The sequence below is a fragment of the Salmo trutta genome, chromosome 16 (assembly GCF_901001165.1).
Source record: "Salmo trutta chromosome 16, fSalTru1.1, whole genome shotgun sequence".
In the NCBI taxonomy this organism is placed as follows: Eukaryota; Metazoa; Chordata; class Actinopteri; order Salmoniformes; family Salmonidae; genus Salmo; species Salmo trutta.
In genome coordinates this window covers 39,936,698-39,958,324 of record NC_042972.1, presented here as the reverse complement: position 1 = coordinate 39,958,324, position 21,627 = coordinate 39,936,698, and the positions used below count along the sequence as shown (strand labels likewise).

The following is a 21,627-nucleotide window of genomic DNA, read 5'->3' as shown; positions in this document are numbered from 1 at the left end:
CTGATGGAGGGATTGTGCGTTCCCGGTGTAACTCAGGCAGTTGTTGCCATCCTGTACCTGTCCCGCAGGTGTAACGTTCGGATGTACCGATCCTGTGCAGGTGTTGTTACACGTGGTCTGCCACGGCGAGGACAATCAGCTGTCCGTCCTGTCTCCCTGTAGCGCTGTCTTCGGCGTCTCAGTATGGACATTGCAATTTCTTGCCCTGGCCACATCTGCAGTCCTCATGCCTCCTTGCAGTACGCATAAGGCACGTTCACGCAGATGAGCAGGGACCCTGGGCATATTTCTTTTGGTGTTTTTCAGAGTCAGTAGAAAGGCCTCTTTAGTGTCCTACGTTTTCATAACTGTGACCTTAATTGCCTACCGTCTGTAATCTGTTAGTGTCTTAACGACCGTTCCACAGGTGCATGTTCATTAATTGTTTATGGTTCATTGAACAAGCATGGGAAATACTATTTAAACACTTTCAATGAAGATCTGTGAAGTTATTTGTATTTTTACAAATTATCTTTGAAAGACAGGTTCCTGAAAAAGTTCATTTTTTGGCTGAGTTTAGAAGTGATTGACATCTGGGTAAGCCTAAAAGCAAAACCCCAGACCACACATTACTTTGAGTGATAGGAAAGGATTGGCCAATCATAACACTAGGGACTAAAATATCCCCAAATCACTGATAAATTCTTTCTGCGCACTGAATGGTGACATTTGTCCGCCACATATCCTAACTATTCAATCGCATATATTATAAATCGAAAGACTTGAAAGCAGCGACTATTAACTTATTCAATACACCAACCTACTCAATATTCAAACCCACTGTACTTCAATTGTTGTACAAGCACTACCCTTTAAGCACCACTAGAGGGTAGGCTACATTTGTGACAAAATAATCCAGATAAATATGTACTTACACTAATACATGCCCCATGTAATAATGATACAAGACAGCAGGAAGGAAGGAGGATCTTTCAGGGGTTCTGGAGACAACTGCAATCCACCCAAAGGACTATGTGCGATCAGTGAAGCTACTGGTCTTGCTACTGTACTGAACATGCCATAATATCAAACTCAAGCAAATATAGATTTTAACACAAAAATAAAAACATACAACTGACTATGTTGCAGATTTATCATTGAAAAATGTTGCGTAACAAATTCAGTACTTCGATAAATACAGGCATTTGACAAAGCATCATCTCAAACAATTAAAAACACAATTGACCATTCATCACATGACAAGCATACAATATTTTTTTTATAAAAACACTAAAAAGACACCTTCCCCAAGCCATGATATTTACATATTTGCATATTTCAAAATACTTAACAATTTTTATATAAAACATTATGGATAACTTAAAAGCAAATACAAGCATGTAATTCCTTACAGGTAGCTTTAGACTCATACAGATCTTGACATCTCACCAAACCAAATGTTTGAATTTCAGACCCAATCAAGTCATTCTGGTTGTATTAATTTAAACTATGGAGAAGAGAACCAATCATTTTAAGTGTTAGTGGAATAAAAGAGGTATGATGGTGAACATCCACAGTGAGTTCATCGAGTTATGCATCTTTTCAGCCTTGTGGTCAACCCATAGATAGCATGGGTCAACCCTACAGTCATAGAGGTCTTCTATGGATGTGAAATCTGACCCAGGAATAAATAAAGGCATGGCATCTTGGTAAATCACATTTGGAAAGATTGTCTCTCTAAGCCTGTAAAATGTACAGGGAAAGTATCAATGTCTCAAAGTAACAGCGGTAACTGCTCTGAGCACAGTGAAATGCCATGCAGTGTATGTGTATAGTTGCTGATCATTATGAAATGGAGCTAAGCATCTGTTGTATAAGACTCAAACTGGTGACTGGCTTTCATTTGTTCCCTGACAAACATACTGTACACGTATGGCTGTCAATAACATCAGATCAGCACCAAAATAAAACATACCACGTATGCGGTCAATGATAATTAAAATCACAATTATACTTCAGAAGAAATTCTGATATACCCACATTTTCACATCTTTTCCTACAAGCTCAAATATATCCTTGCAGTGCTTTTAGCACTATTTGTGCCATTACTCTAACGCAGTCAGTCCATTAAAGTATTTCCCTGGAAACTTCTCTTTGACAACCAAGGGAATGACCAGTTGTTCACCTATCTGCAGGCCATGGATAAATGTACCATGAAAGAGCCAATCCAAAGGTGGGATGAAAGATGGTAGTGCAGAGGTAAGGTAGTCATCAGTGCGATGGCGACATGTTTAATCTTGTCCCAGAGTATGACTCCTTCCCACCAAACACAGACTAACACGCACACAGACATACACACAAATGCACACACATCAGCACCATATCAACCCATCATGGCTAAGAGTCTTTGAGCATGTTGATGCTTGCGTAGATCTTAAGTGCAGGTCCCAGTTTAATGTTCATGGCACTCATAAGGTGGTCCTCTTTCAGTAGGAGCATGGCCTGCCCGTCTATCTCCTGAGAGCGGAACTCATCTGCTATCTCCTGGCAGCCTAGGAACAAGCCACAGCGAACCCATTAAATAAATTATCTAACATCAAAGACAAGCATGAACACTGTCTACATAAGACAATCCACTGAGGAATTAATACATGTTATTGATCCCCAGAGGGGAAATAAGCTTACTATCATCACATCTTCATGCCTACAGAAGAATATAGTTATGGTGTTGGCCTAAGCTGAATACTCTATTTATGAGACTTACCTGGAAGGGAGCGAATGAACTCGTATACTTCCTCCACATTCCACTTGGTGGGGTCGTTGGGCAGGAAGTGCTGAGTGAGGAGAGGCAGCTCTCGGCTCCGGGGGGACTCCTGGTCCGAGCCTCTCCCTGCCAGGAGTGACACCACCTGGGGTGCCGGGGGCCCTGAGCTGGCTGCTGACAGGGGTGACGGAGGCTCCTCATAGCTGGACATGTCAGAGCAGGGGCTGGACTCTTCCTGGCTGGGTTGGGAGGGAAGCGGGGAGGACACTGAACCCCCCTGGGTCTGCTGAGGCATAGGGGACAGCTTCTGAAACACAAAACCCATGAGTCAGCTCTGGTGTCACTGAGGGGAGCATGTTTGTTCACAGGGGAGCTGTGATGTCAGTGGAGAAGTAGGAGAGGATCTTACCTGCTTCTTAGAATCGATACTCTGGTGGCCGCTATTGTGTGACCTTCTGTGCCAGCGGTTGGATGTTTTGCTCCTTTCTGGATGGAAAAGGCCTATCCGCTTCCTGCAACCAACATTATACCTGTTCCACAACAACAAGGATAATAGTTATGTCCACTCCCATCCCACATCTCAAAGCAACACTACTGAGGAGCTCTGACCCTGAGGGATTTAACCCACTGAAAGCATCTAAACATTCTACATCTATCTGCATTGCTTGCAGTTTGGGGTTGTAGGCTGGGTTTCTGTATAAGCACTGTGACATCTGTTCTTTGTAAAAAGGGCTTTATGAATACATTTGATTGATTAGAAATGGTACCCCAAACGTGAATTACCTTTTTGCACACACCATGGAACAAAACCGTTTTGACCCCTTGAATTTGTAGGCAAAGTCCACCCAGCCACAGAATTCACAGCTCAGTTTGGGAGAATCTGAATCCTCTTGATCTTTTAATTCTGTGGGCAAATCAAAATAATTCCATGAAAGATCAACATCTCTTACATTGTTATGAAGCTGTAGCACTTAGAAAGTCCATAATTGTGTTGCTTGCCAAATAAGATGGCTTCAATCACTCCATACATGACCTCCCTTACCTTGAGGGGTCAGCTCCTCTGTCTCAGAGTCTGTGGTGTTGGTGGGGTTACTAACAGGAGTCTTGTCGGGGTCAGAGGAGAGCTGCTCATGCAGCTTCTTTGGGCTGTCCATCATCACAGGCAACCGCTCAATCTGGGGAAGACAACGTGTGATGTCTTAATGGCACTCTTTCCAAGCTATGACAGCAATACAATGGCAAACTAACAATGCTGTGTCCATAAGCTATAATAAAGCCTGTGCAGCAAACACCCACTAGGAAACAGGGAGTTGTTAATTGATAAGTCATATAGGCACAGCCACTCAAGTGTGTATCAACATTTTGCGCCCCACCTCTCAAAAATAACACTTAATTGTGGTCTTAACATCTGTGTGCCTTCTTTCACAGACATCTCTGTATGGAACAACATTTTGGACTACAGAAGGCTATTAGAATTTATGACCAAGGTAAACAATAGTAAGACATTGCCCTTTGTCATTGCTTAGCACAGAGAGTGTTGTTGCATGATTGTTTGTGTTTGTTGCTATTAGGAATATGCCCCTGTGGGAAATCACTTGAGATAGTGGCATGTTGTTTACTCCTAGCTGCTAAGGAGTACCATGGGAGAGGGCACTTACAGGGAAGGGTTCAGCTCCCTCCTGGATGACAAAGCCCTCAATGACGTGGGTGAGGACCTGGGGCTTGACGATAGCCTGGGGTGGCTTGTTCTCCCCATTCTGTGGGATGCTCCCGGTCAAAGTGGGCGCCTCGTTCTCATTTCCCGAGGTCATGGCTGGAGGTGGAGTCCCAGGTGCAGCATTCACCCTGTTGGTAGTAGTGACTCCTGCCAATTACAAATTAAAAGGAGCAGATAACGCATTGCATCATTCAATGATGTGGCCCACATTTGTACTCAATGTTTTAGAATGTATTCATGTCACTAACTGAGCTAAAATATTATTTCACGGTGTGTACTACTGTTGTCTTCTCTAGTCATTCAAGTACTAATGTAAATAATTATATCGATCATCCACCTGCCAAATCATGTGTAAGGGGCCCACTTCCATTACCAAGCGTTTGTAATGTAACTTACTAGATACGCATTAGTTACTGATGTAAATGTATCAGGATATCAAAATATGAAAACGGCACAAAGTCGTTTTTGACCGGTCGCCGCAAAAACACTTATGGCTACCGTAATGAAGTAGTAACCTATGCATTAAAACAACAAACGCTTCCGTGGCTGTTTGCAACAATGTTAAAACCCTTAAAAGTACCGATAAAGTTCAACAACTGCTCCATTTCAAAGGGGAAATAAGAATTGGCTCACCTAAATTCTTCCTGCCGCTTCACTTGTGCTTTTTTCCGATTCAATACACAAGCACGCGCTATAGCCTGCCTCTCTCTTTTAAAGCGATAACTGTACTACAAAGCACGCAATACAGAACAGAGACACTCGCTCGATCGAGCCCTGCACCAATGGTGAGAGGCGGGCAGAGCAGAATAATAATTAAATAATTCAATAAGGTACCGCCCTCTGTTTTTCCTCCATAGACATGTACTCTGCGCTTATACTATTACAATTAGACACATGAAAATAAAAACACTTCAATTATGTTGACAGACACATTTCTGGTTCTTCTCATGTGAATAATCTTAGCCCTGCAAATTCACAGGGCTCAAGTCTATGTGAGCAACTATTGACACACAGGAACTGCTCTTTAGTCTTTATACAAATACAGGTCCTGTGACCCAATGTAGCATAACATTCCACAATTGCAAACCAAAAGAAACCTTCATTCTCTTTATAAGGAAACATACTACAGGATACTGCACAAAATATGGTTTAAGTAAGCATAATAAATACCAGGAGCAGTTGGCTATATTCTGCAACTTTGGGTTATGTTCAACCACACAGTAGGCTCTGAATGTGTTGCAATCTGGTCCAAGCAGAGAGCCAGAGGTCCTGCAAGCCTGCCTCTATTTTTAGACATCAAAGATGACTGTTTATTTTGAACCTCAGTGGCAAGCGGAGCACCTCGACTATGCATTCACACCCAAGCACTAGTCATAAAAAAAGAGCCTTGTGGCTTTACATACATTTCACTTTTACAAGAACAGTAGCAATAAAAATAAAACCTCTTAATATGATCTGCATGTTCAGCATTTTGAATGAGTGAGAGCGTAAGACTACTACCATCATAAAACACATTTTCCATTTGACTAAAAGTTTAAAGCATAATATTTCTGTCCATAACAAATTTGACATTTAACTCTCCTCAATGGTTCCATTGGGGATAACCAGACAAGATTCCTCACCCTGACCAAAGCCACGGGCACAGCTGACAAACATTAAGAACAGATCTGCCTCCCCACCTGGTGCATGTCTTACTAAATTAGGGCATATGTGACCCGTTTCAGGAAACTAGGTGTATATCGCGGGTCACTACGTCACAGGAGAGCCGTTTGAATGTAAAAAAAATGTTTTCATCAAAATGTGTTTTTGGGGCAGAAATGCCTTTTCGAACATGTGAACTTACATGTGTCTTAATAACAAACGTGTATGCCATCTGTATATACGAATAAAATTGTTAAATTATAAGCAGAGTTGGTTTAGCCACAGAAAAAGACAGCAACCTTCCCGCTAGTCATGATTGGCTGAGAGAATGAGTGGGCTGGACATGCCGAGAGACGAGTTTGGATTGGTCTGCCATATAGCACGCGTCTGTCCATTTGAGCTGGTCAGTATGTCTTGTATAACCTGTTTGGGATAGGGGGCAGTATTTTCACAGCCGGATAAAAAACGTACCCGATTTAATCTGGTCATTACTCCTGCCCAGAAACTAGAATATGCATATAATTAGTAGATTTGGATAGAAAACACCCTAAACTTTCTAAAACTGTTTGAATGGTGTCTGTGAGTATAACAGAACTCATATGGCAGGCCAAAACCTGAGAAGATTCTATATGGGAAGTGCCCTGTCTGACCATTTCTTGGCCTTCTGTAGCCTCTTTATCGAAAATACAGGATCTCTGCTGTAACGTGACATTTTCTAAGGCTTTCATTGGCTCTCTGAAGGTGCCAGAACATAGAATGATAACTCTGCAGGCTCTGGGCGAAAAACAGTAGGGGTTTAGGTGAGTGGTACTTCTGAGAACAATGACACTGGCGCGCGCGGGTGCATGTGATGACTCCATTTTCTTATTTCAGTGTTTGAACGGATACAACGTCTCCCGGTTGGAATATTATCGCTATTTTACGAGACAAATCGCATAAAAATTGATTTTAAACAGAGTTTGACATGCTTCGAAGTACGGTAATGGAATATTTTGAAATGTTGTGTCACGAAACGTGCCGGCGCGTCACCCTTCGGATAGTGTCTTGAACGCACGAACAAAACGGAGGTATTTGAATATAACTATGGATTATTTGGAACCAAAACAACATTGGTTGTTGAAGTAGAAGTCCTGGGAGTGCATTCTGACGAAGAACAGCAAAGGTAATCCAATTTTTCTTATAGTAAATCTGAGTTTGGTGAGTGCCAAACTTGGTGGGTGTCAAAATAGCTAGCCGTGATATCGACTCAGAATATTGCAAAATGTGCTTTCACCGAAAAGCTATTTTAAAATCGGACACCGCGATTGCATAAAGGAGTTCTTTCTGTATCTATAATTCTTAAAATAATTAATGTTTTTTGTCAACGTAAAAAGCAGTTTTTTGATATAAATATGAACTTGATTGAACAAAGATGCATGTATTGTATAACATAATGTCCTAGGAGTGTCATCTGATGAAGATCATCAAAGGTTAGTGCTGCATTTAGCTGTGGTTTTGGTTTTTGTGACATATATGCTAGCTTGAAAAATGGGTGTGTGATTATTTCTGGCTGGGTACTCTGACATAATCTAATGTTTTGCTTTCGTTGTAAAGCCTTTTTGAAATCGGACCATGTGGTTAGATAAAGGAGAGTCTTGTCTTTAAAATGGTGTAAAATAGTCATATGTTTGAAAAATTTACGTTTTTGCATTTGAGGTATTTGTAATTCGCGCCACTCTATACCATTGGATATTGGTGAGGTGTTCCGCTAGCGGAACGTCTTTCCCTAACAGGATAACACAGCTTTAAAAATGTTTTTACCACGTAGTAAAACTGCATAAGTGTTGCTCTCCACTTTATGGAGGACCAAGTTTTGAAATCAGTGGAATTCAAGTATGATAGCTAAGGAGATGGAGAAAACACCTGTCTCCTGATTACATCTTCAAACTAAGGGCAACCATGGCATCCAACAGGAGACGCACCCATCCATGATATATACGGGTAAGATAGTCTAGCTAGCTACATTTTCAGATATTACACGTTTATAATTGACAGAAAGTGGTTTCATTTCAAGTTAGTATACTATTAGCTAGCTAGCTAACGTTAGCTGGCTGGCTCGCTAACTAACATTACGTGTATGATCTTATTATTCATATCTCAGAGCCATTTGCATTGCCAGTTATAGCTTAATGTTAGCTAGCTAACATTGAACCTGGTTGGTTAACTACCTGCAGATTCATGCAGGGTAGTAACGTCATGAGTTAGGATTATGGTTCATTGTTTAGCTAGCTTGCCACTATGCAAGTAACCATTTCGGTGTGTTCGACTTCAGAGCAATCTTGTGTGCCACAGCACAGAATAACTGATGAATTTACGAACACAACATCCGTTGAATATGACCAGTGTCAGTAAACGTTGGCAAAAAACGTAATTCAATTGTTGCAAGAAGCACAGTCACCGACGCGCCGGATAACATGAAAACAATTTAACCAGCTCTACTAGGTTGGGTAAAATGGTCTGAGTATTGGTGGGGGCTAAAGCTTAAAAGGGTGTGAACGATGCTGAATGGGTATGACAAAAGAAAAGCTCTCCAGTAGGTACCAAAACGTTCAAAGGCCAAGTTACAGGTTTATCAACTTCCAAAGCAGAATTACTTTCCCATTGTTTCTCAAATACAGTGTATGATATACCATTTTGTAGGTTTTATCCAATGTAAAAAACACAATTTCAAATTTTGCTACATAAGACCGAATCAAGGAGGTCAGTTACATGTGTAGATTCTAGGATTTTCTGGTGCAAAACATTACTGGGATTTATCCCATGGAACATACAGTATGAGTGTGGAAAGCTGTCATCAAGGCAAAGGGTGGCTACTTTGAACAATCTAAAATATATTTTGATTTGTAACACTTTTTTTGGTTATTGCACGATTATACATATAATTATACATATAATCCAAGATGGCGTAGCAGTGCAGACGTGGTTTGTTGTCCTCTCGTTTACTTTTTGTATTTTTTTTCTTTTTGTATATATTCCAATCTCTTTTTCCATTTTTAAATTAAATATACCTTCCGGTAACCCGACTCACTCAATGTGACACGGATCCGCAATTTCTTTAGACCCTATAGCCAAAATTTTCATCAGAAGGTAGCCAGCTAATTAGTTAAGTTACTAGCTATTTAGTCATTGTTAGCCACTGCTAGCGGCCTTTACCCTCTGCTCAGGCACCAGCTGTTTTTTTAGCCTGGATAATACCTGCCTGCCTTGGACTGTTTTTTTCCACTCCAATGCCAGATTCCTGCCGTAAACTCTGGACCATTGATCATCACAGCTAGCTTGCTGCCACTGAGTGACACAGCCCCGAAGCTAGCCCTGAGCCAGGTGCATCTCCCGGCTAGCCAACGAAATTACCACAACTACAAAACCTCTTTCGCCATCTGGCCCGGTCCCTTCGTCGGCGCCCCGCCGTACCACCATGACTGGTCCGCAGACGTAATTCCATCAGTTGTGCCTTCAACCGGCCTTTGCTGGACGACGGAGCAGACGCTTCTACTTACCCCGGACTGCTAACTTTAAATGCCGTGTCTCCCACGTGCTAGCGTAGTAACAACTACCTAGCGGCTTCCCTGTTTCATCTATTGCTGTACCCTGGACCCTATAATCACTTGGCTACATAGCCGATGCCTGATGGACTGTTCATTTATCACGGTACTCCACTTTGTTTACCTTTGTTTATCTGTCGGCCCTAGCCCCGAACTCAGGCCCTGTGTGTAGTTAACCGACCCTCTCTGCCCATTCATTGCCATTTTACCTGTTGTTGTTGTTGTCGTCGTCTTAGCTGATTAGGTGTTGTCTCACCCGTTGTTGACTTAGCTAGCTCTCCCAATCAACACCTGTGATTGCTTTATGTCTCTCTCAAATGTCAATGCCTTGTATACTGTTGTTTAGGATAATTATCATTGTTTTAGTTTACTGTGGAGCACCTAGTCCCATTATACATGCCTTAGATACCTCCTTTGTCCCACCTCCCACACATGCAGTGATCTCACCCAGTATAACCAGCGTGTCCAGAGATCAATCAGTGCCTGGGCTTACCCCTGTCTGCACATTATGCCCTGAATCTATTCTACCACGCCCAGAAATCTGCTCCTTTTATTCTCTGTCCCAAACGCACTAGACGACCAGTTTTGCTAGCCTTTAGCCGTACCCTCATCCTACTCCTCCTTTGTTCCTCGGGTGATGTGGAGGCTAACCCAGGCCCTGCGTGTCCCCAGGCACTCTCATTTGTTGACTTCTGTAATCGAAAAAGCCTTGGTTTCATGCATGTTAACATCAGAAGCCTCCTCCCTAAGTTTGTTTTACTCACTGCTTCAGCACACTCCACCAACCCTGATGTCCTTGCCGTGTCACCCTCATAGATATTATCAGTCAAACAACCACCCCTCATCACTGTCAAACGCTCCCTAAAACACTTCTGCAAGCAGGCCTTTCTAATCGACCTGGCCCAGGTATCCTGGAAGGATATTGACCTCATCCCGTCAGTCGAGGATGCCTGGTCGTAATTTAAAAATCATTTCCTCACCATCTTAAATAAGCATGCCCCTTTCAAAAAATTTTTGAACTAAGAACAGATATAGCCCTTGGTTCACTCCAGACCTGACTGCCCTTGACCAGCACAAAAACATCCTGTGGCGGACGGCAATAGCATCGAATAGTCCCTGCGATATGCAACTGTTCAGGGAAGTCAGGAACCAATATACACAGTCAGTTAGGAAAGCAAAGGCTAGCTTTTTCAAACAGACGTTTGCATCCTGTAGCTCTAACTCCAAAAGGTTTTGGGACACTGTAAAGTCCATGGAGAACAAGAACACCTCCTTCCAGCCGTCCACTGCACTGAGGCTAGGCGACACGGTCACCACCGATAAATTCATGATAATTGAACATTTCAATAAGCATCTCTATGGCTGGCCATGCTTTCCTCCTGGCTACCCCAATCCCGGCCAATAGCTCCGCACCCATCGCAGCTACTTGCCTGAGCCTCCCCAGCTTCTCCTTCACCCAAATCCAGATCGCAGATGTTCTGAAAGAGCTGAAAAACCTGGACCCGTACAAATCAGCTGGGCTAGACAATCTGGACCCTCTCTAAAATTATCCGCCGCGATTGTTGCAACCCCTATTACCAGTCTGTTCCAACCTCTTTCGTTTCGTCCGAGATCCCTAAAGACAGGAAGGCTGCCGCGGTCATCCCTCTCTTCAAAGGGGGTGACACTCTAGACCCAAACTGTTACATGACCTATATCCATCCTGCCCTGCCTTTCTAAAGTCTTTGAAAGCAAAGTTAATAAACAGATCACTGACCATTTTGAATCCCACCGTCCCTTCTCCACTGTGCAATCCGGGTTCCGAGCTGGTCACGGGTACACCTCAGCCACGCTCAAGGTACTAAACGATACCATAACCGCCACCGATAAAAGACAGTACTGTGCCGCCGTCTTCATCGACCTGGCCAAGGCTTTCGACTCTGTCAATCACCGTATTCTTATCGGCAGACTCAATAGCCTTGGTTTCTCAAATGACTGCCTCGCCTGGTTCACCAACTACTTCGCAGACAGAGTTCAGTGTGTAAAATCGGAGGGCCTGTTGTCCGGACCTCTGGCAGTCTCTATAGGGGTACCACAGGGTTCAATTCTAGGGCCGACTCTTTTCTCTGTCTATATCAACGATGTCGCTCTTGTTGCGGGTGATTCCCTGATCCACCTCTACGCAGACGACACCATTCTGTATACATCTGGCCCTTCTTTGGACACTGTTAACTAACCTCCAAACGAGCCTCAATGCCATACAACACTCCTTCTGTGGCTTCCAACTGCTCTTAAACTCTAGCAAAACCGAATGCATGCTTTTCAACTGTTCGCTGCCCGCACCCGCCCGCCCGTCTAGCATCACTACTCTGGACGGTTCTGACCTAGAATACGTGGACAACTACAAATACCTAGGTGTCTGGCTAGACTGTAAACTCTCCTTCCAGACTCATATCAAACATCTCCAATCCAAAATCAAATCTAGAATCGGCTTTCTATTCCGCAACAAAGCCTCCTTCACTCATGCCGCCAAACTTGCCCTAGTAAAACTGACTATCCTACCGATCCTCGACTTCGGCGATGTCATCTACAAAATAGCTTCCAATACTCTACTCAGCAAATTGGATGTTGTCTATCACAGTGCCATCCGTTTTGTTACCAAAGCGCCTTATGCCACCCACCACTGCGACCTGTATGCTCTAGTCGGCTGGCCCTCGCTACATATTCGTCGCCAGACCCACTGGCTCCAGGTCATCTATAAGTCTATGCTGGGTAAAGCTCCGCCTTAGCTCACTGGTCACGATAACCACACCCACCCGTAGCACGCGCTCCAGCAGGTATACCTCACTGGTCATCCCCAAAGCCAACACCTCCTTTGGCCGCCTTTCCTTCCAGTTCTCTGCTGCCAGTGATTGGAACGAATTGCAAAAATCGCTGAAGCTGGAGACTTACATTTCCCTCACTAACTTTAAACATCAGCTATCTGAGCAGCTAACCGATCGCTGCAGCTGTTCATAGTCCATCTGTAAATAGCCCACCCAATCTACCTACCTCATCCCCATAGTTTTTATTTACTTTGCTGCTCTTTTGCACACCAGTATCACTACTTACACACCATCAGCTACTCATCTATCACTTCAGTGTTAATCTGCTAAATTGTAATTACTTTGCTACTATTGCCTTACCTCCTCATGCCATCTGCACACACTGTATATAGACTTTCTTTTTTTATATTGTGTTATTGACTGTACGCTTCTTTATTCCATGTGTAACTCTGTGTTGTTCTTTCTGCCGCACCGCTTTGCTTTATCTTGGCCAGGTCGCAGTTCTAAATGAGAACTTGTTCTCAACTTGCTTACCTGGTTAAATAAAGATGAAATAAAACATTTAATAAAAAATGTTTTAAAAATCCATATGTGTTATTTCATTGTTTGGATGTCTTCACTATTATTCTACAATGTAGAATGAGTAGGTGTCCAAAGTTGACTGGTACTGTATACATATTTTTTCATTGATAAATCAGAGTCGTGAACAAGCTCTAAAACACCGGCTGGAAAACTCCCTCCATTCCCCTTTTACGGTAACAAAAATGTTGGAACTGGGCCATGTCAGTTTCTAAAAGAAAGTACAAAGGCAAATTTGATCACATTTCTGTAGAGGTGTGGGCAGAATGTTTACAGTGACTTTTTAAAAAAACTAAAAATGCCTGCCGCTCATACAGCGAGTCCCAAACAAACACTGGCTGAGCATTACACAAGATTGTCTATTTGAACAATTTAAAAGTAGGCTAAATGCTACAGCCCACACTTCTATGCAAAATACAAATTATGGTTCAATATTTTGTTTATCAACAGATAGTGTTTATCTCCTGCCTTGGTATTGGCTCTGAGTTTAAATAGGAGAGCTACATCACAGCAATACTGTAGCCTACCCATACCGTCAAATATTTTAAATAGGCTACCAGTCTATTTACTTTCGAGAATGCTTGACTATTGAATGAGCGATGGATAAATGGTAGGCTAATACTTGTTGTGTAGCGGGAATAAACCAGTCATGTTAGAAAATATGATTATGACATATAGGCCTATACAATAAAAGTGAAAAGAACCCTATTAGGCCGTATACTGCTATGTGATCTCCTTACCAACATCAAATGCATCAGTTTTATCATTACGTTTCAAATGTCTTTATTAGCCTACCATTATAATTCCTGTGCATCAAACAAAATGTTCCCCAGAAGAACAATATTTGCTTGCAATAGAATTGATCAACCACTAGAAGTTGTGTGTACGCATGGTCTGAGCTGCATGGTCTGAGCTGCATGGTCTGAGCTGCATGGTCTGAGCTGCATGGTCTGAGCTGCATGGTCTGAGCTGCATGGTCTGAGCTGCATGTGAGATACGCACACTTTCCCGTCAAGTTCAAAATGGATAAATACCAACCTGCGGGAAAACTGGCACACGCAAGGTTGAAAGAGTCTTTCTTGTGCACACACCTTTGATAAATTAGGCCCCTGGAGAGAAGTACATGGCAGAGCGGCTTATCTTTGATCTGGCTTTCCAAAGTTGTAATTGGTTGTAAATATGACATGACAACAATATACCCCACCCCCCCCCCCCCCCCAGGCAATAGAACTAAGAGATGGGGTGATACAAGCTTGTTAACATGAATCATTAAAACCAAATGTCCTGCTACCTTGTGGTTGGCTGATGGGCGTGACTGGGTCAGTCTTTGGCTGCTCTGTTGGCTTGGTGGCTTGTGGTGGAGACGGGGCAGATGGGGTACACTGCTGCTGTACTCTGGTAGTTGGGCAGCGCTCTCTGACCACCAATGACGTGGGCTTGTCCTGCCCTTTACTGTCCTGGACCAATCGGGAAGCCTGTAATAGTAATAGAATATAGGGAGAAGGGAGAGTGTTTAGTGAAACATTTGACTAATGACAAGAGATTATTGATATATTTTAGGCTTACTGACACATTGTTACAGAGTAATCCTCTACTCTCCCAATTCCATAATTCTTGTTGTGACTGCTGTGTACTAACCTGTGAGGGCACTGGTTGTATCTGGAGGTTAATGGCTGTGAGTTGTACTGGCTGGGCTTTGGCTTGGCTCAGGTTGGAGTGGAGAGCATGTGGGCTGATAGTGGAGTGAAAGATGGTTGCCTGCTGACTGGGTGTAGTGGGTTGGTGGTGAGAGGTGGGTTTGGGCAGCACAGGGATAGGGCCTGGCTGGCTGGGGGAATGGGGGACCAGGGAGGGAGTCTGCAGGTGTGGCTGGATGGAGGCAGTTTGTAGTAGCTGGCCCTGGGTCCTTTGGGAAGCCTGGGTCTGCTGGATTACAAACTGCTGCTGCTGTTTGTGCTGCTGGACCAGGGAGTGGGGCTGGATCTGGGTGTATGCTGGAACAAGAATCGAGGATTAGGATGCATTAAAAAAAATCTTATAGTTAAGTCAGTACATGTACACAAAAGGAAAAATCGACACTTCCCACACAAAAAAAACCCTGAATAGTGGACCTCTGTAAAAGGAATTAATTTATTTGCCAGTACGCCTATTGTTGTCGAAAGACCTTGTTGAAAAGCACAAGGCAGACTTGCCCTAAACCGTTGTCAAGGTTTTGACCAGCCATTACTCACTAATGTCTCCAAAGGGTCTGTCATCACCTGACAGGGCTTCTGCTGACAAAATGACAACCTGAGGACTTAACTTCCCAGAACCCAGGGACACAACTCATCATTCATGTATTGTACTGTCGTTTAGTGAAATGGGCTCTACGAAGCAACAGTCAGAGTAGCCTTGGGCCAAACATATGCAGGAGGAAAGCCAGAGGGAAATAAGAAGCCAATGCTCCATGACATGCTGTATGTAGTCATCTGTGAGTCAATCTCCCAAGCCTTCAGTTGCCCAAACAACTCTCCCAAGGAAACAATGAGGTTGGATCTGGCCGTCATCATTACTGAGAGGGAGGGTTCTCATGAATCATCTCTCCTAGGAGCTGTTAACCTGTTTGTTTGTCTCAGGTGTAAGCCCTAGGGTCTTACAGTAGCTTCCCTCAGATGATCTTAGTAAACTAACAGTCTCGGAGGAGTCTAACATTAACCTTCATGGATCTCTTTTGATTATGAAGGATTGATGCCAAAGATATTAGGGTTCCTCCCTAGCCCCCCCCTTTTTAGTATATTTTGTGTGGGATGGGCTCCATCTGGTATGAATGTTTCTCTGTTTCGCGGTAACCACAGTCTACCCTGCTGTGAAAATAGAGACGTTTCCATCCGGCAGAGTTGCATGTCATTAGTCATTTATACCACAGGATCTTCTGGAAAGTGTTTGATTTTCACGTGGCAAAACTCTATGAAACCCACAGCATGTGGTTAGCTATAGTTTCACTAAGTACAGGGTGAAGACTGACATCTCTCAGAAAGTAACATGATAAAAGCCTTGGACGGATACTCTGAATTACATGATAACATAGTAAAGGTCTACCTACCACCCAGCCCTCACTAAGGATAAATGGAAAACAGGCTGTATAATAACGGCTATCAATTCAGCAGATAGGCCTAGCACTTGTGTGAACAGATGAGTGGATTTCCCAACGACTGCACACCGGATACAAGCAACAACACTCAGTCCTGCTCGACAGCTTTCTCAACAACTGTAATGAGTAACAGAGAAAAGTCTTGGAAGGAGAGGAAGGGGGATTCATTTAAATGCCTTTTGTCCCTCAAGGCCTTTGGATTAAGGCCTCACTAAGCAACCACTCCCCCATACCTGTGTGTTGTTTCAGAATGTCTAGAGGAAAGGACTCAGTGCACATTCCCTATGGGGTTTCAATAGCAGACTCTGGAAAATACCGGAGTTTCTGCAATCTACTACTGCTGCTTTAGTTTAGAAATCTCACCCACACATCACTGTAAATCACTTAATTCATAACAAACAGGTAGAAGAGTGCATATGGAAAGTATTCAGACCCCTTCCCATTTTTTACGTTACAGCCTTATTCTAAAATGGATTAAAATATTTTTTTCCCCTTCAATCTACACACAACACCCCATAATGACAAAGCGAAAAACAGGTTTAGACTTTAATTTTTTTTTTTAAATACATTTACATTTTACATTTTAGTCATTTAGCAGACGCTCTTATCCAGAGCGACTTACAGTAGTGAATGCATACATTTCATAGTTTTTTTTTTTTTTTCTTTTTCCTGTGCTGGCCCCCCGTGGGAATCGAACCCACAACCCTGGTGTTGCAAACACCATGCTCTACCAACTGAGCTACAGGGAAGGCCTTATTTACATAAGTATTCAGACCCTTTGCTATGACACTCAAAATTGAGCTCCGGTGCATCCTGTTTCCATTGATCATCCTTGAGATGTTTATATAACTTGGAGTCCACCTGTGGTAAATTCAATTGATTGGAGATGATTTGGTAAGGCCCACACCTGTCTATATAAGGTCCCACAGTTGACAGTGCATGTCAGAGTAAAAACCAAGCAATGAGGTTGACGGAAATGTCCATAGAGCTCAGAGACAAAAACAAATAATTCTGCAGCATTTAAGGTCCCCAAGAACACAGTGGCCTCCAGAGTTCCTCTGTGGAGATGGGAGAACCTTCCAGAAAGACAACCATCTCTGCAGCACTCCACCAACCAGGCCTTTATGGTAGAGAGACGCTAGCCACGATAGCCCATTTGGAGTTTGCTAAAAGGCACCTAAAGACTCTCAGACCATGAGAAACAAGATTCTCTGGTCGGATGAAACAAAGATTGAACTCTTGGCCTGAAAACCAAGCGTCACGTCTGGAGGAAACCTAACACCATCCCTACGGAGAAGCATGGTGGTGGCAGCATCATGCTGTGGGGATGTTTTTCAGTGGCAGGGAGACTAGTCAGGATCGAGGGAAAGAAGAACGGAGCTAAGTACAGAGAGATCCTTGATGAAAACCTGCTCCAGAGGTCTCAGGACCTCAGACTGGGGCAAAGGTTCACCTTCCAACAGGACCACGACCCTAAGAACACAGCCAGGAATGATTGTGGCTTCGGGACAAGTCTCAATGTCCTTGAGTGGCCCAGCCAGAGCCCGGACTTGAACCCAATCGAACATCTCTGGAGAGACCTGAAAATAGTTGTGCAGAGATGCTCCTCATCCAACCTGATAGAGCTTGAGAGGATCTGCAGAGAATAATGGGAGAAACTCCCAAAATACAGGTGTGCCAAGCTTGTAGCGTCATAGCCAAGAAGACTCGAGGCAGTAATTGCTGCCAACGGTGCTTCAACAAAGTACTGAGTAAAGGGGCATTTCAGTTTTTTTTTATTTGTAAAAAAATTGCAAAAAGGTCTAAACCTGTTTCTGCTTTGTCATTATGGGGTATTGTGTGTAAACTGATAAGGAAAAAGTAATTTAATACATTTTAGAGCAAGGCTGTAACGTAACAAAACGTGGAAAAAGTTAAGGTGTCGGAATACGTTACGAATGCACTGTAAATGTGCATATTGTGTGTGAGTGAGCAAATTACGGAGTGAGTGAGAGTGTGTAGAGCCCAGTGAGTGTGCATAGAGACAGTGTAAAGACTGAAATAAAAAGTCAATAAAAGATAAGTTCTCAAATAGTCTGTGTAGCTATTTTGTTAGCTATTTATCAGCTGTATTGCTTGGGGATAGAAGCTGTTCAAGAGCGTGTTGGTGTAAGACTTGATGCACCAGTACCTCTTGCAGTGCGGCAGAAGAGAAAATAGTCTATGGCTTCGGTGGTTGGAGTCTGACGATTTTCCGGGCATTTTTTTCACGCCACCTGATATAGAGGTCCTGGATGGCAGGGAGCTCGACCCCAGTGTTGGTTGTGTGGACAGCCCAGTACCTCTGTTGTGCCATGCGATCGAGGGCAGTGCTATTGACATACCAAGCAGTGCTGCACCCAGTCAATGTGGTCTCAATGGTACAGCTGTAGAACCTTTTGAGGATTTGCGACACCATGCCAAACTTTGTCAACCTCCTGAGGGGTAAGAGGCACTGTCGCACCTTCTTCACGACTATGCATGCGTGTTTGGACCATTTTAAGTCTTTAGTGATTTGGACACCGAGGAACTTGAAGCTCTCGACTTGCTCCAATGCTGCCCAGTAAATGTGGATGTGCCCCCCCCCCTTTCCTGTAGTCCACAATCAGCTCCTTGGTCTTGCTGACATTGAGGCAGATGTTGTTGCTCAGGCACCACACTGCCAGGTCACCGACCTCCACCCTGTATGCGGACTCATCGTTGCCGGTGATCAGGACTACCACCGTCATGTCGTCAGCAAACTTGATAATGGTGTTGGACTTGTGCGTGGCCACACAGTTGTGGGTGAACAGGGAGTACCGGAGGGGACTAAGCACACACCCCTGTGGGGCCCCTGTGTTATGGGTCAGCATGGCGGAGGTGATGTTGCCTACCCTCACCACCTGGGGTCGGCCCGTCAGGAAGTCCAGGATCCAGTTGCAGAGGGAGATATTCAGACCCAGAGTCCTAAGCTTGGTGACGAGCTTGGAGGGGACAATGGTGTTGAACACTGAGCTGTAGTCAATGATCAGCATTCTTACATAGGTATACTTCTTATCTACGTGGGTGAGGGCAGTGTGGAGAGCAATTGAGATTGCGTTGTCTATGGATCGGTTGGGGCGGTATACAAGTGAGTCTAGGGTGGCTGGGATGGTGGAGTTAATGTGTGAAACAACCAGCCTGTCAAAGCACTTAATGATTACAGAAGTGAGTGCTCCAGGGCAGTAGTCATTGTGGAATGAAGCCTTAGAGTTCTTAGAAACAGGGAGGATTGTGGTCATCTTAAAACGTGGGGATTACAGACTGGGACAAGGAGAGGTTGAAAATTACCGTGAATATGCCTGCCAGTTGTTCTGTGTATGCTCTGAGAATGCGCCCTGGAATACCGTCGGGGCCGCGGCCTGGGGGGTATTGACCTGATTAAAGACCCTTCTCACGTCGGCCTCGGAGAGCGAGATCACCCAATCCTCTGGGTTGGCGACAGCCCTCACACCCGGCTTGATGTTGTTGTCAAAGCGTGCATAAAATGAATTGAGTTAGTCTGGTAGAGAGGCATCGTTGGGCAGATCACGGTTCGGTAATCTGTAACTGTAGCCCCTGCCACATGCAGTGAGCGTCTGAGCCTGTGCAATGATTCCACCTTACTCCTTCCTTTATTGTCCTTTTGCTCGTTTGATGGCTGTGCGGAGGTCATAGCGGGCCTTCTTGTACTTATTTTGGCTACCATGATCAGAAGAGATCTCCGTGACTTTGACTAAGAGGGGTCTCAAAGGAGCATAGAGGGTTTTAAAGGGTGTGTCTGAGTCACCAGATCTTAACCCAATTGAACACTTATGGGAGATTCTGGAGAGTTGCCTGAGACACTGTTTTCCACCACCATCAACAAAACACCAAATTACGGAATTTCTCATAGAAGAATGGTGTCACATCCCTCCAATAGAGTTCCAGACACTTGTAGAACCTATGCCAAGGTGCATTGAAGGTGTCGGCTCATCGTGGCCCAACGCCCTATTAAAGACACTTTATGTTGGCGTTTCCTTTATTTTGGCAGTTACATGTAGCTTGAGAAGAAAAACTACACCAAACATATCAATACGTTGTGCGTTTTAAGTACTTGCAATGGAGCTACTATGTATGTACACATGGAACCATACAATGGCTTGATAATGTAACAGAACGGGGAAATCCTTTTAGTCTTACGGAACTGCACGTCAAGTTTGGAAAGAAAATGAGCCAAAACAAAACAGAACACCACTGTGCAGTTAGCAGGGGCATAGAATGAGACTGCAAGGTGGTCTTTGGTGCTGTGCTGTAGGTTTAGTAGTAGGGTGCTGGGATAGCTTCTCTGTCAAGGAGGTGGTGAAGAAAAGACTAAAGTACACAATGAACCCAATTGCGGAACAGCTGCTTCCAGCCAATCCTCATTCAAGGAAAAATCTGCCAGTCTGTGGTAGGAGAAGCAGACACACGGCTGCTCCCACAAGTTCTGCTCTCTCCTTCTCTCGGAGGCTCAATTACTACACAGTACTAAAATAGACAATTAACTAGGCCTATTCCTGTGGCAGTGTTCTCTCAGATGTCGAAAATAAAACTACATGAGCCATTTGTTATGTAGCCTATTATTGAGGTGTTGATTAGAATTGTTTCATTCAAGTACTTCCTTCTTCAAAATGACTGTGAATCAACATGCATAATGAATGACCCAGTAGATGACAGTGCACATAGAATCAGTGGGAGCCCCTATCCAACCATGAACCCAGTCAGCCACCACAGCTGCTACTCCATCTCCCCCTAGTGTGATCCACTGAACTGACAGTGTGCTTCTCACATGTCCAGGGCACACCTGTCTGTCCCCCATGGCCACTACCAGGGCAGCCCATGTACATTTTATGAGTTTATGTAGTCAGGTTTTCAGATTCCTCCTCCCTTTCATTTCATCTGAATCCATTACTTAAACAGAGCGAGACAAAGACACAGTTGTGCAGTCGCATGCTCAGCTAATCCATCCAGTCTGGCACAACACACAACCCATGCAGTGCTTAGCGCGCGCACACACACACCACACACACACAGTTAATCTGTTCAACTGCTGGCATAGATGCAGCCATTCTCTGTGACAAAACCATCCAGCTGCTGACCACACAATAAGTGGTCTAGAAAGACAACTGTGGCACAGAGCCCTCCATGGCTTCACATTGAAAAACCAGCTTGACTATTCTAGAGGCAGAGCCCATGTTCTTCCCTGTAGTAGTGAATACAGTGTGGTCGGTACAGGCCTCGACATGCCACGTACACAGGGGTTTAAATAAATAAGAAAAATCCCATGACTGAAACTCAATTGTCTACGGGGCCAAGTTAACCTCCCATTTCATGTAAAAAAAAAGTCATGGCCATCATGCTTGTGGGGAAAGAGGTTAATTTCGAAATTCTAGTCC

General features: G+C 43.9%; 1 protein-coding gene across 5 annotated transcripts in view; it reads right to left on the bottom strand.

Annotated features, from left to right (window-relative positions):
* Positions 1–1,114: 1,114 nt before the first annotated feature.
* LOC115150750 (polyhomeotic-like protein 2) overlaps positions 1,115–21,627 on the bottom strand; it is a 45,229-nt gene continuing 24,716 nt past the window's right edge. For all 5 annotated transcript variants that reach the window (XM_029694370.1, XM_029694365.1, XM_029694366.1 and 2 more), the window contains exons 8-15: positions 14,704–15,059; positions 14,357–14,540; positions 4,402–4,607; positions 3,786–3,918; positions 3,527–3,647; positions 3,153–3,273; positions 2,744–3,050; positions 1,115–2,531 (exon numbers count right to left, since the gene is read on the bottom strand). In XM_029694370.1, coding sequence (XP_029550230.1) covers positions 2,377–2,531; positions 2,744–3,050; positions 3,153–3,273; positions 3,527–3,647; positions 3,786–3,918; positions 4,402–4,607; positions 14,357–14,540; positions 14,704–15,059 — 1,583 coding nt within the window. In that variant the 3' untranslated portion in view covers positions 1,115–2,376. The remainder of the gene's footprint in view (positions 2,532–2,743; positions 3,051–3,152; positions 3,274–3,526; positions 3,648–3,785; positions 3,919–4,401; positions 4,608–14,356; positions 14,541–14,703; positions 15,060–21,627) is intronic.